We start from the raw sequence: 15,744 nt of genomic DNA on the forward strand, positions 1-15,744 counted from the left end.
AGTCATCTAGATAATGGAACATGAGGAACCCTTGCAGACTGAAGTGAGCCATTACTACCACCACTCACTTGTACACCCAGGGATCTGTGGTGATATCAAAGGGCAGGGCTCTGAACTGAAAATGACTGGCACCCAGCATGAAGTGGGAAACCCTCTGAACTGACTATCCATCAAAGTAGTAGTACGCATCCTGAAGGTCTATCAAGCATGTACAATAGTTCTTCCTCAACAGGGAGGATAGACTGTACCGTGACCATCCAGGTCTATGCGTTTCACATACTGATTGAGATGACTGAGGTCCAAAAGTGACCTGAGGTCCCCGTTCTTATTTAGCACCAAAAAGAACCTTGAGTAACTTCCGGATATGTGTTGGTCTGGTGAGACCTCCTGGATGACTCATTTATCTAGCAGCTTTTTTATTTCTATAGCGGCTGCCTTTCTTTGACAAGGTGGCATGTTGGTGAGTTTCTTTCTGGCAGCCAGCCAGCCATTCAGGAGCACTGATAATGCCTCTTGGAGAATGGACCTCTGAAGCCTTAGTTCTGTGGACCTCCTCTGTCTTGTGGTGACATCCACCATTAGAATTCCCCCGCTACCCTGAGGGGCTCTATCTTCAGGACTCTCCTGGGAAAACCCTTGAGACTTACAGTACCACAGAGTCTTACTTCCCTTCTGGAGTCCAGAGAATGACCTATGGGGGGGGGGGGGGTAGAGAACTGTATCCCTATAGTAGAAACGGTTTTCCTATCTTGTTCAATTTTAGAGAGCATGCCCTTGACTTCTGGTCTGAAGAGAGTTGAAACACTGAAAGGGGCATTCACAAAGGACATCTTGAAAGGGTCTACAAAGTCACACAGGTGTATCCAAGCATGTCGCCTTATGGTAATGCCAGTACCTGCGGCTCTCAAAATGCTTTTAGTCATGTTGGAGATCACACCATGCAGATATTTGACAGAGACTGTAGGGTGGCCTGCTCTCAATCCACAGTTTTCCTTTAATCTGCAGACATGGACCCTGAGAATTTAGAAAGCTCCTTAGTCAAATCACTCTGAAATCTTGGCATGTTTGGCAGATAATTCAGTGCCCCCGAAGTGAAGGTAGTTGAGGTGTAAACTCTTTTCCCAAACCTGTCCAATGTCCTAGACTCCCTGTTATGGGGATGGCGAGATGAGCTTTCTCTGGCCAGTTCCTTTTTGGTAGCTGCCACTACTTTCCATGGCATCCACTGCTGAACAGTGACTCTAATGCTGGTGTTTCTTCTTTAAAACAAGAAACTTATCAGGTTTACTCAGAAAAGGTTCTGCCACATCCAGCTCCTTCTCGGCAGGGAGGACTACCCAAGAAGCAGCTGAGACAGAGCCAAAGGCTTCAAAAAACACTGATTCCACTTGGAAAGGGGCTTCTGATGACTAACCTCCTTTCTGTCTCAAAAGTTCGAGGATTTCCTCAAATGAGAAGTCTTCAAGTGGTGCTCTAGGGATGCTTCTCTGTCACTGAAATCTGTCTCTTCAGTGAGTCACTCTTCAGGGAGGCAAAGTGCCTCCTTTTGCATGTATGTTTTCTAGGGACCTCTGTAGTGGGGGATCCTGAATGTGGACCATTTAAAAGCTCAGGGAAAACAAGTGTCCCAACAGGATATGACAAGCAACATCAAAAATCAATGTCTTTTGTTGGGGGATGGGCGGAGCTGACAAACTAAAGGAAGTCCGCTCATTAAAAATGGATAGAGTTCTCTCGACCACCTTGAAGTAAGAAGCCAATGGGGAACCCAAAACCATTCCAGTGGGAGCCAAAGCCTCCAAATTATGCTAGTACTGGAAACTGACCATACTCTGCTCCAAGGGCAATATCTGAGCCAAGCTATCTAGCTCCGATGCTCCAAGAGTAAGGGAAGGCTCCAATAACTTTGGTGTAGATCCTCAATCCCCAGAACAGGTGCCAATGCTTTGTTTCAGAGATGTTTCCAGATCCAAGAAGCGTGGAACCAGTCAGATCAGAGATGTTGCTGGAGTGGAAGCCGACCCAGACTTCAGATCCAACAAGAACAATTCCTGGAAGAAACCAAAGCCCTCAAAACCAGATGGTGGATCACATTAGGAGCTACCACAGGTAAGAGAAAGGACCGAAGGTCATTGGTCCAACAGTAGTTGGAGCCGAAAAAGTACAGTTGTGTACACTTAACATAAATGTAGATGTTCGAGTGTATTCACTGTTGCAGTCATTATATTTGGGTTATCTGCTTGCAGGTAGCCCTCAGTCAGCCTGATTAACAAAGTCTTGGGTCCTGTGTTGGTTGCTGTCCCTTCTTCCATGACGTCAGGGATATAAAACATGCAGCCGACACCATTACATCAGTTTTTCTTGCCCCAGATGTCAGGTGCCCCCCTAATGGGGAGCAATTAAATATAAAAGTACAATGATATACCTCCAACAAAAAAGCAAATACACCAAAAAGGTTTTTAAGCATAGTAAAGGAAAGTAGAGGTATAGCCAAAAGACGTTAGGGGGCTGGAGGGAGGGTAACCAGGACTGCAACAGTGAATACACTCGAACATCTACATTTATGGTAAGTGTACACAACTGTACTATGTTCTTCGTGTTTCACTGTTGCAGTCATTACATTTAGGTAGATTCCCAAAGCTGTGGTTGGGAGGAGGAATTTAGATAGCATTAGGACCAGCTATAATGCCCTGCAAGACTGCAGTGGCAAAGCCAGCTCTGGATTTAGAGAAAATTTGCAAATAGTAATGCTTGGTGAAAGTATGTACAGAACTCCAGGTAGCAGCTTCTAGGATGTCCCTGGTAGGGACGCCTCTGAGAAAGGCTGTAGAGGTAGATGCAGCCCTGGTGGAGTGAGGTCTGATCCCCTGGGGGATAGGTTTTTCCATGGTGCTTATAGCAGAAATGAATGCAATGGCCTATCCATTTAGAAATGGTTTGCTTTGAAACAGCCTTCCCCTCTGCCCCTGCAGCAAATGCTACCAGCAGTTGTTCAGATTTCCTCTGAGGTTTAGTCCTGTCCAAGTAGAATCTGAGTTGTCTGTGCACATATAAAGAATGCAGTATCCGTTCCCCTTTGTTCTGTGGATTGGGAAAGAAGGTTGGCAAATGAATGGACTGATTAAGAGCCACACTGGATACCACCTTGGGCATGAAGGATGGATTGGTTCTGAGGGACACCCTGTCCGCATGAAAGATGATGAAAGGCTCCACTGCCATAAGAGCCTGTAATTCAGATACCCTTCTAGCTGAAGTGATTGCTAAAAGGAAAGCTGTTTTCCAAGAAAGAAATTTTATGTCTGCAGTAGCAGCTGGCTCGAAAGGTGGTAGAGTGAGTTTCTCCAAAACAAAGTTAAGGTCCCGGGCTGGGTTAGGAGCTCTCCTGGGTGGTCTCAAATTTTTGGCCCCTCTGAGGAACTGCTTGAGCAGTGGATGAGAGAAGAGGGGGGGTTATATTATAATAAGCTGAAATGGCTGAGACGTGGATTTTAATGGAGGAAAAAGACAGGCCCTTGTGAAGCATCTCAGTTAAGCATTGTAAAATCTGAGGTAAATTGGGCACTGCTTTGCTCATCACTTGAGATTGGTTCCAGGCACAAAATCTTTTTCATTTTTCAGCGCAGGATTTTCTAGTGCTAGGTCTCCTTGTTTCTAAAATGATATCCATCACAGGTTTACTGAGGGATGGTAAAGGAGCGATTATGTAATTAGCCAGGCTGCAAGGTTCAGTGTTAGAAGCTGAGGGTGCATAATCTGGTTCTCCTGCTGAGACAACAGGGAAGGAGTCTGAGGCAGGTGCCATGGGGATAACTGTGACACACAGCGCAGGAGGGGGTGCCAGTGTTGGCGCGGCCAGTCTGGAGCAATCAAAATCATCCTTGGTTTGTCCTGTTTGATTTTTAGTAGTACTTTGGAAAGCAGAGGCAGAGGGGGGAAGGCATGGACTGATAGGTTTTTCCAGCTGAAGGACAGAGCATCCACTTTCCAGGCTTGTTTGTGGGGAGTACTTGTGCAAAATGTGTCCAGTTGGTAATTCTGGGGAGAGGCAAACAGGTCTGTATCTGGGCTCCCCCATTTGCTTGTCAACATGCTGAAAATTCTTGGTTCCAGTTTCCACTCGTGTGGGTCCATGAGGTTTCTGCTTAGTCCATATGCCAGTTATTTAACTTCCTTGGCAGGAATTGAGCTTGTAGGTGCACTTGGTAGCTCAAGGTTGTGTTTCACAATGTCATGGCTAGTCTGCAGAGGGGGTAAGAATGTGTACCCCCTGCTTGTTTATGTACCACATAACAGTGGTGTTGTCCGTCTTTACCATTAGTTGTCCTGGAAGAATGTGGTCCTTGAAGGCTGTCAGAGCATTCTGTACAGCTAACATTTCTTTTTGATTGATATGCAGTTGCATTTGACTTGGGTTCCATTTGCCCTGAATGCACTTCCCTGCCAGGTGAGCCCCCCATGCATAGTCTGATGCGTATGTTGTTAGGGTTTAGGCGGCAGGGGGTGGTGTGAAAGGTAGTCCCTTGTTTTGGTGGCAAGCCTCTGCCCACCAAAGGAACTCTAGGTGTAGGCTAGGTATGATAGGAATCATTGCTTCTAGATCCTGAGAATGTTGATACCATAGGCTTTTTAGATACCACTGTAGTTTCCTCATATGCAGTCTTGCATATGGAATTAGAAGAATGCAGGAGGCCATGAACCCCAAGACTTGCAGTATTTCTCTTGCAGATAGCAGGGTTTTTGTGGCCACTTGTTTGAAGTAGGTTGTCAAATGAATTTGTTTTTCTGGCGTGAGGTAGGCCATCTGGGAAGTTGTATTCAAGCTTGCTCCCAGGAATATAATTTGTTGACAGGGTACCAGGTGTGATTTCTTTTTGTTTATGGTGTACCCCAGACAAGTTAGAACTCTTTGTACAAAGGCCAGAGGATTCAAAAGTATGTCCTGGCTTTCTGCCTGAATTAGCCAATCGTCCAGGTATGGGTATATTTGAATATTTCCTTGCCTGCAAAATGCAATAACTGGAGCTAGGCACTTTTTGAATACCCTAGGCACAGTAGATAAGCCAAAGGGCAGTGCAGAGAACTCAGTGCGTGTAGCCTGCTTTGAAGCGTAGGTATCTTCTGCAAGATTCCCTGATTGGGATGTGCAGGTATGCTTCTTTTAAATCTAGTGTTGCCAACCAGGCATCTTTGCCTAGCATAGGAAGTAATTGGTGAAGAGTCAGCATCTTGAATTCTGGAATCTCCAAAAATGTGTTTAGAGTAGACAGGTCCAGGATAGGACGCCATGAATTGTCTTTTATGGGTACCAGGAAAAGTCTCGAGTAGAAACCTTGTCCATTTTCCTCTTCTGGTACTAGTTGAATAGCCCCCATGCTTAACAGAGAAAGTACTTGTTTTGGGGCCTCTGCCCACTGATTTGGGGGTAGGTCCGGCCACCTGCTTGGTATTGGCAATGTGTGGAAGTGAAATCTGTATCCCTGGGACACTATATTTAAAACCCATTTGTCCTGGGTAATGAGTTCCCAGTTCTTTGCATGAAGAGCAATCTTTCCCCCAAAGAGGCAGTCAGTTGATAAGTGCTTGGAAATTTTAAAAGGAAGTCATTGAGACAGTTTACCATAGGGGGAGTCTTATTACTACCAGATTTGGAAGTGGAGGCCCCCCACTGCTTAGTCCTGTGTGTCCCCTGGGACTAAAACTTGGGGTTTTTGCTGTGTCTGGGTTTGGCTTGAGAAGACCTGGAAGGGGCTGGAAAGGACCAATTCTTAGAGGGCAAGTGCCTACTAAATCTAGGAGGCTGAACTTGTAAGAAATCTTTAACAATTTGCATAGATTTAGCTTTATCTTCCATCTTTTTAAGAACTTCCTCAGCCTTGTTATCAAACAGGCAGTCCTGATTTAAGGGAGCATCCAACAATTTAGCTTTAACATGATCAGGCAAAGATTGCTCCTTAAGCCAAGCATGCCTTCTGAGCACAGACCCAGTAACAGCAGCCCTGCAAGAGGCCTCTAATGAATTTAAACCACATTGCAAAGTATGTTTTCCAACTTGTTCAGCAGAATGCATTAAATCCTGTAATTCTTTATTTTCCACACAGTCAGGAATCAACATCATTTTCTATTTAGGCAATCCAATAACATGTTGTTGATACTTTAACATATGAAACTGGCAGTTTAAAGCCCTAATGGCCAAGGCTGCAGAAGTGTAAACCTTCTTACCCCATCTATCCAGCGCTCTGGAGTCTCTATCAGAAGGGGTAGGATTTTTAGCAATAGAAGCCTTAATGCCCTTGGGCCCCTGTGAAATAGTCTCTGGATCCGCAATAGGATTTTTAAAAAGGAACTTGTGTGACTCAGGGACCCTGTAGTATCTGTCTGGTTTTCTGGGAGTAGGAGGCAAGGAATCAGGGGCCAAACTAGATTCCGAAAAAGCATCATCAACAATGTCTAGTACAGCAGGAACAGCTAAAGGCCTATGCTGAGGTAGGAGTAAGAAATCCCTAAGCCTCTTTTTTGAATCAGAAAAATCCTGGCTTTCCCAGTGGAAATGCTCCCTTAGAGTATGTAAGGTTTGCCCAAAAGAAAAATCCTCTGGAGGGGAAGCAAAGGGAATGGAGTCCTCTGCATCAAAATCCTCATAAGTAGATAAGGGCAAATCCAGATCATCAGAAGAATCAGAAAAAAACAGAATCCTGGTCAGGAGAATGATAACCCACTTCAGTCCTAGGCCTCTTAGAAAGGGGGGGGGGGGGTTGGCTACCCCTGATTAGAGTTATTAGATCTTCAGCCATTCTTATCATTTGTTTTTTAGGCGTAGAGGCCTGAGCATGTGGCCTGGACATCATTTTTTTTAGGCATGGTTCGAGATTTAGGTCCAAGAGAAGAAGGAGGTGTCGGTTTAATATGCAAGTCCATAGGCCTGAATACACTCTCAAAAGCCAGTGCCTGCACAGCGGCTCTGGACCCATCCAAGGTAGAGACATCCACGGGTTCCATAGTTGAAGCATCTTGCGGCATACCGGACTCTGAATGGGTCTCAGTAGTGGCTTGCAAATCAGAAGTAGCGGGTATCAGGGGCTGCGAAAGCGCTTCACTGAGTACCGGCGAACTGGCGACTGGCTTAGGAGAAGCATCGTTGGCAGTTTTGGACCTTGCGGCCTGTCTCTGTCTTTATCTTTGCATTTTTTCAGAATCCCGGTAGTCGGATGGCTAACTGACGACATTTCTGGATAATTAAACCGAGAACTGAAATATTTAGTGGTGAAAATATACAGACGACGGACAGTGCGCTGATTAAATAAAGCACAAAACCGACAGCAAGGTCAGGGCCTAGGCAAAGAATACAGTACGAATGAAAATCTTTATGAGGTATTTGCTTTCCACAAGTAATGCAATTATTGACTTTTACTGACAATGGTAAGGAGAAAGAAAAAGTTTCCCCAATGGGGTACTTAGCTTTAGTTGAAGACTTCGGTTCTGAAACTCGAAAATGAAAAATTTCAGGAGTCGGACGACTGGCACTTGTGAACTGCTTCTGCTTCAGGCACCGCACAGCAAGAAAGACTGATGTAATGGCGTCGGCTGCATGTTTTATACCCCTTACGACCTGACGTCATGGAAGAAGGGACAGCAACCGACGCAGGACCCAAGACTTTGTTAATCAGGCCGACTGAGGGCTACCTGCAAGCAGATAACCCAAATGTAATGACTGCAACAGTGAAACACAAAGAACATCTCCCAAGTGAATCTGGGTCCTGAGGAAGTTCCTCATCATCCTATCCACATCAGCTTCTGTCAGTCTTCTGGTAGACTGGACTGATCTGACAGAGGAAGAGGTGGAGGAAGGTCTAAAGATCTATGCACAGGTCTCTCCTGCAAGAAAGGGGAGTACAGTTTATAGGAGATAGGTTCCAGCAAAGGAGGAGTTTGCAATCCAGTAACTATTGGATCCAGTGGGGGGTGGGCCTGGAGCTGAAGTTTTAGGCACCAACAAGGAGACGCAGTCAGGGAGCGCTTCCTAGACTCACCCCTTTTCTCTGGGCTTGTCACCACTCTTCTCCCCTTTATGTCTACCTAAAAACTTTTTAGCAGAAGGGGAGGCTCCCAGTCGTAACTTTGGATGGTTTTCTCACAGGGGCTTGGAGAAGTTCCTTCAATACAAGTTTATTGCGTCATTCAGTGATGACCTGCTGGCCAAACGCTGTACAAATGCAACATTCTTCATACAAGTGGACAACACCCAAGCAGTATGCACATTTTGGATGCGCACCTGAACTGGGAATTTTGTATCAGCAGGCCATGCATTTTTTAAACCCCTATAGCTTATCAGACATGGCCAGAAAAGGCACTATATCATACAACAGTAAGAAAAAGGCAATAATAACAAGATGATGATAATAATAATAACAATAATACTAATATTGCTTTTAAAAGAAACCTAATGTATACTATCAGGACTGGCACCAAAGATTTGAGGAGAAGAAGAAGCTTTTTTTTTTAAGCGTAAGGGAGCTAATAAGAAAAGACTGAAGTGCAACAGTGAATTGACAGAAAGAACTATACTAATAACTAGGTGCTTAAGACACATATGGGAGAGTTTTACATAACTTAACCAAGGAGAACCTGTACAAGGAATCACTTAAGTTCTTGATGAGTGGCAAATGAGATCTGAGGTAATCTTGGGGATAGGAGCAGATTATGGCAAAGGGGAGGAGCCTGGACTATGGATCCTAAAAGTCTGGAATGGCCAAGGTCAGACCCAAAGACTCACCCATTGAGGAATGGATGGAAGAGGCAAAATCAAATCCAAGAATACAGTATGCCTTAATTGGTTTAAATGCTTTTCCCTTTCCTTTTTCTTTAGTGAGCTGAAATGCTTACATAGTGCCTCTGTCCAGACTAATTTCTACTTGTTAAGTCTTGATATGCGAGCCCCTATTCCCAAGCCCGTGACTTTTCCTCACTTAGTAATGCATCTATAAAATGTTAATATAACTGCTTTCTTAAGAAAATTATGCTAATGCTTCTTCGGTATGGGACCTCTACTCAACAGAATGATTTTTGTTGGCCTTTAGTATTCATAATATGTACCTGCATTCTTTTTTATTTGATATCATTCCATATTCTGTTTTCTCACAAAATTTGTTTGATTTTATGAATGCTGTTTTAAACCTTCAAAACAGAATCTTCATGACAGATAAAGACACAAATACACAGTTATTTAAAAAACACATACCCCTTCAACATAGTTTGCAACGGTTACTTCCAGAAGAGAAGTTAAGTTAGCAATACGTGTGCCACATGTGTCTCCAAGGACTGGAAGTTTTGTCAGAAAGACATGAAGAGTGCCTCGCTGTGTAGATATAGCTAAAAGCTGTCCATCATCTGTCCAAGAGAGACGATCTAAACCTGAAGTATTAAAGAAATTATCATTAAGGCATTTTCTGTTGCTAAGAAACATTTCTGTCTGCAACCTTTTATCTGTTCCTTTGCTCTCATAAGAGGTAAAGTTAACTGTGTAGGTACGTCAGGTTTGCTGGCATCTGTTAGCAGATAAAGGTGACATACACAGTTACTAAAGTCACTTAAAGTACAGCCAAACTAATAAACATCTGCTGTCATCTGAGCCTTTACTCTATAGTGAGAACAGGCTGCCTCCATACATGACAGAAGAACAGATGAAGCAGTGTAATACATTAACTCATAAATAGGCCAATGCTGATCTACTGGTACATGCAAGCATTTTGTTAACCGTTCTGGTAAATAATTAAAACACAGTATTCTAATGGATAATAAATCACTTAAACAATAAAGAAATAGTCATAATTTAAAATGTAATGAGTTTGAAGTCTTCTTCTATTTACCAACTGTATATTTTCAACTGAAATGGAATAGCCATCATAGTTAATAAAACGGCGCCAAAATTTAAGCGCTCAGTTACACCCCCAAAAAAATTAAAGAATGATCTCAGATTATAAGTCAACCCTTTCAATATTACAGTGATACAAGTTTATGGTCTAACTACTGACAGTCAAGAACAGGAAGTTGCCCAGTTTTATGAAGATCTACAGTACCTTTTGAAAATAACACTAAAAAAAGACACTACATTAACAACAGGTGATTAGAATGCTAAAGTCAGTAGTCAAAGTACAATTGGAATAACAGGCAGGTTGGGCCTTGGACTACAAAATAAAGTGGGACATAGACTGGACGAATTCTGCCTAGCAAATTTATTAGTCCTACCAAGTACTCTCGTTCAAAAGCCTAACAGATGACTTTACACATGGATATCACCAGACTGTAATCAACAAAATCAGACCGACTACATCCATTGCTGTCAGAGACGTAAGAATTCCATACAATCAGCATAAACTAGCTCTGAAGCTGACTTTGGTAAAGGCCATCAACTTCTTATCACAAAGGTTAGAACTAAATTAAAGAAAATAAGAAGAGTGTCCAGGCCAGTGAGATGTGAGCACAACAATATTCTAAATTAATATGTATTGGGGGTGAAGAATAGATATTGGAGATGAAGAACAGATTTAAGGCTAACACAGAAGGCCTCTGGCTAATGAAGTTCGCAGATGACTGCAAACTAGGAGCCATAGTCGAGTCCCCAAATGATGTGGACATCCTACAGAAGGGCCTCACAGAGACAGATGCCTGGTGTCAGAGGCATGGCCTCAAGCTCAATGCCAAAACGTGCATTGTCATCCCCTTTGGTAAAAACTCTGTACCCATGAACTACCACATAAAAGGCAGTCTACTTAACGTCGAATGTGTGGTAAGAGACCTTGGGACCCAGGTGGACAGTTGTCTCTCCTTTGATAATCACATCTCCACAGTAGTCAGGAAATCCTTCTATGTGGCATACCTCATCACAAAAGGGTTCTCATCCAGGAAAAAAGAGGTCATTGTTCCCCTCTAGTTGGCACTCATTAGACCCATTATAGAGTACAACGCCCCTTTTGGAATATACCTTACAAGACATCTGCAGCAGCTGGAAAGGCCACAGAAGTACCTCACAAAGAGGATTACTGGCCCCAAACAGATGCCCTACACTGACCGTCTCAAAAAACTCCAGCTTTACTCTGTAGCATATCGCCTACTCCAAGGAGATCTCTGCCTAACATATAAAGCTATGTTAAACCCAGAGCTGTTGGATATGCTACACCTAAAGAAATTCCAATCCCTCCAAGCTACATGCTCTAGGGACCTAAATCTTGTCACCACAATAAACAGGACATGCTGGAGGGATAAATTCCTGTCCCAGAGATTTCTATACTCTGGAATAAGCTACCCATCTATGTCAAGCAAAGTTCCTCATTAGCACTCTTCAAGAAAAATCTTGATGAGTGGATGGGAAAAAGGAAAACACCCCGGGGATCACTTCTGTGGCTCTGCTCGACAGGGGCACAGGAAATTAACTTTCTTGGGTGGCGTAAGCCAGGGAATCTTGTTGGCTAGGCTTACTTAGGCCCTTGGGCCGATAGCCTAGTACCTACCTATGAACTTATAAGGATTAGGCCTGCTGGACAGAGTACCTGAATAACTATGTACAGAAGGTCAGGATATTATCCAGGAGGTGGCAACAACAAATATTCCAAAAATAAAGAAGGTTAAGAAGAGAAAATGGCTGTCTGTGAAGGCTTTAGAATTGTCTGAGGAAAAAAAGGAAAACAGAAGGTAATAGAGACTGGAAAAACATTCAAACTGACTATGAAGTTTCAAAGAATAGCAAGAAAAAATAAGAAAGAACATTTAAATGACTTGTGCAAACAAGAAGAAGAAGAAAATAGAATGGTCAAGACAAGAGACCTGTTCGAGCAGACTGGTGATATCAGAGACACTTCTAGTTGAAAAGAGGCATGATAAAAGACAAAGATGGGGAGAAGGCTATGAGAAACAGAAAATATTAAGAAAAGGTATCAGGAATATACAGAAGAAATATACTAAAAGAACTCAAATATCACTGATGCATACAATGATGAGTTTTCTAAAATAGGACTGCCGTCAGCTGGGGTATGGTGAAAGACTTTGGTTACTTGGGCTAGCAGCTGCTTCTGCATGGCAGGAAACCCCAAGACTCAGTACCGCAACACAGACTACAATGAACTTCAGTTGTTTCATAGTAAATTGAACTGAGGGAGCTTGCTTTGGAAGGAGACTGGCTATTGTCTGACTGTGTCCAGATGTCAGTCACTTAAAAATAATGTTTTTGAGGGTTCCACCTGTGATTTCAGTTTTTTGACTGTAATTCCCAAGAACAGGCATAACTGCAGAAAATAGTCTCTTACTCTCAGGAGAACCTCCTCTAAGGTGGTAGCTACAAGCATGTTATCTAGGTAAGAAAAGACTTGGATTCCCACCAGTCTTAGGTGAGCTGCTACCCTGCCATAAATCTGATAAACACACTGGGGCCTGTGGTGATACTGCAGGTCTCTAAACTTATAGTGGCTACATTCCATTCAAGAAAGAAAATCTTCTAGATGCCTTTGTCATCTTTATATGTAGACAGGCATCTTGGGGATTCAAACATTACATCCGCTCTCCTTCATGTAAGTTAGTAAAGATCAACTTTACCATGATCATCCAGAAAGAGGTACCATCTTAGAACAAAAGCATCAGTTATGCAAATAAGTTATGTACCTACCATAACGTTCCATGTTAGTTGTCTTCATCTCGCCTTCCTTCTTGCTGTTTGGGTTCGGAGCCAATCCTCGGCTCTGACTCGGCCATCTTCTATAGCTCGAGAGCTGTTTACTGGCTCGAGGCTACCCCTTATCCCAGAATGCCCAGTGTCAGCTACCCAGATCTCGTTTGTGATAGCGCACACTAGACATAAGTAGAGTAACAAGTAACCTAAAAACTGGTTGTCCAATACACCTAAACAAGGAAAGAGTCATAAAATACCTGGCATGGGAAGTAATAAAAGATACTCAGCCAGTGAAAACAAAAAGAACTCCTCTCAATCCTCTAGGAAGGGAGAAGGAGGGAGGGAAGCAAGAAGGAAGGCAAGATGAAGACAACTAACATGGAATGTTATGGTAGGTACATGACTTCTTTATGTTAAGTTGTCCATCTCGCCTTCGTTCTTGCTGTTTGGGACAGCGTCCCTAGCACTTAAAATTTCGGGTGGCTCATTGGAACAGATTCTTCAGAACAGTAGAACCAAAGGAAGCTCTGCTCCTGGAGAACATATCCACCTTGTAATGAGAGATAAAAGTATGATGGTTTGCCCAAGTGGCAGCTGCACAGATTGAGTCTATGGGCAACCTAGACTGAAAGACTACAGAGGTGGCCAAAGCTCTAGTAGAATGACCTTTTGGTTTAGCTGGTAGCTCTTTATTTCGTAACTGATAAAGGCAATAGTATCAGATAACCATCTGGATAAGGTCACCTTAGAAACTGGAAGGCCTTGTTTGTTGAAAGCATAAAAAAGAAATACTGGTCTGATGTTCTTAGTTCTATGGAGATAAAAACACAATTGTCTGTGCACATCCAGTTGGTGGAGCTTGTATTCTGCCTTGTTGCTGTGATAAGGAAAGAAAACTGGGAGATCTATGGATTGATTTAAATTGTTCTCTGAGCAGACTTTAGGAATAAAGGATGGATTGGTCCTCAGAGAAACTATGTCCTTGTGAAACACCACGTAAGGAGGACGAACACATAGTGCTTGAAATTCTGAGACACGTCTAGCTGAAGTGATAGCAACCAAAAAAAGTGTCTTCCAAGAAAGAAATTTTAAGGAACATGATACTGCCGGTTTAAAGGGAGGCAAAATTAAGGAAGCTAAAACTAAACTGAGATCCCAAGGAGGAGGAGGATCTCTAACTCGGGGTCTAAGAAGAGATGTTCCTCTAATAAAGGCCTTGCAGAGCTTATGAGACATTATGCTAGAATTAAACATACCGATATGAAAATTAGAAATGGCAGCTAGCTGTACTCTAATGGTAGCGGAAGCTGCACCAGACTGAAAGAGTTGTGCTAGAAATTCAAGAATTTCATGGACTGGGACTGAGAAAGGATCCAAATTTCTATATTCTGCCTAGTAAGAAAAATGTTTCCATTTACTAGCATACGTTTTCCTCGTAGTAGACTTATGTGAAGAAACAATAATATCACGGACTGCTGGGGAGATACTGGAAAGCCTGGCTAAGGTTAGAAGTGGAGTAACCAAGCTGTGAGCTGGAGAGTTTGAAGGGATTGGTGCAACCTGCCTGATTGATGAATCAGATAATCTGGAACCGGGTCCAGAATCCACGGTTGATCCAGAAGGTGGAGGTAAAGGAATGGGAACTGTATCTGTCGAGGCCAATATGGGGCAATGAGGATTATTTTGCAACCCAATGATTTTGATTTCTGTATGAGTCTTGGTATTAGGGGAAAAGTGTAAAGGAGTCCCTGAGGCCAATTGTGGACTAGAGCATCTCTGGGTATATGACCTGGAAGAGGAAGTAGGGAGAAGTAGCTGCTGCATTTGTTGTTGAGAGGAGTGGCAAATAGATTGCAGCAAGGCTGTCCCCATTTACATAAGATAAGAACAGCAACTTCCTGATTCAGAGACCACTCATGAGTTATGAGGATAGCTTTGCTGAGCCTGTCCGCTATGACGTTGGATTTCCCAGGGGATGTGTTTTGCTATCAGAAAACATTAGGAGGAAATCGCCCATTGCCACAGTCAGAGTGCTTCTTGACACAAGGGGGTAAGTCCTGGTCCCGCCCTGTTTGCTAATGTACCATACCACTGACATGTTGTCCGTTTGGATTGCAATGGTCCCGGAAGGCAGACAGTCTTGAAGGGCTTGCAATGCTAAGACCACCGCTCTCATTTCTAGGACACTGATATGCAGATGGTACTCGTGAGGTTGCCAAGTGCCTTGGACTATCCTGCCTATATAATGCCTCCCCACCCTATCAGGGAGGCGTCCGTGGTCACTGCGGCTACCGGAGGGGGTTGTATGAAAGGTCTGCCCTGATCTACCAGTAAGGAGACCATCCACCAAGAAAGGTGCCTTTTGCATGTTCTGTGATCAGGATAATGTGAGACATGGGTAGCTCCTGGAAAGACCACTGTGTGAAAAGAAGCCACTAAAGGATTCTCATGTGGAAACATGCTAATGTGACAAGAAGAACGACAGCTGCCATGGAGCCTAGAGCTTGGAGGACATATCTGACTTGAATCCTTTTGTTCTGCCTTAGAATTAACACTTGTTGACGAATAGTGGAAACTCTTTCCTATGGTAATCTTGCAAACATTTCTTTTGTGTTTAATTCTGCTCCTATGTATGTGATAGACTGACAGGGCAACAAGGCAGATTTTTCAAAATTTACTGTAATGCCTAGTTGAGTGTATGATGTGATTGTATAATCCCGTGCCTCTAAGAGTTGATGCCTGGTGGTAGCAGTCAGGAGCCAGTCATCTAGATAGGGAAACACCTGGAATCCTTGACGCCTCAGGTGAGTCTTGACGACTGCCATACACTTGGTGAACACCCTGGGGGCTGAGGTGAGACCAAAGGGCAGAGCTCTGAACTGGTAATGACTGGCCCCTACCTGGAAGCAAATAAATCTCCTGGAGCGTCTGTCCATCTTGATATGGTAGTACGCGTCCTGAATATCTATCGAGCACATCCAATTGTCCTGACCCAGAAAAGGGAAAATGGATTGCAGTGTCACCACTTTCTTTTTGTACAAATTTGTTCAATCGGCTGAGATCCAGTATTGGACTCCAGTCCCCTGTCT

The 15,744-nt window shown here is 43.4% G+C and overlaps 1 protein-coding gene across 1 annotated transcript in view; it reads right to left on the reverse strand.

Annotated features, from left to right (window-relative positions):
- Nucleotides 1-15,744, reverse strand: part of WDR19 (WD repeat domain 19) — a 3,663,919-nt gene that overhangs the window by 2,921,995 nt on the left and 726,180 nt on the right. The window contains exon 11 of the mRNA XM_044062937.1: nt 9,236-9,408. Coding sequence (XP_043918872.1) covers nt 9,236-9,408 — 173 coding nt within the window. The remainder of the gene's footprint in view (nt 1-9,235; nt 9,409-15,744) is intronic.

Source organism: Protopterus annectens, chromosome 2.part1, assembly GCF_019279795.1.
Source record: "Protopterus annectens isolate FY-2018-M chromosome 2.part1, PAN1.0, whole genome shotgun sequence".
Taxonomy (NCBI): domain Eukaryota; kingdom Metazoa; phylum Chordata; order Ceratodontiformes; family Protopteridae; genus Protopterus; species Protopterus annectens.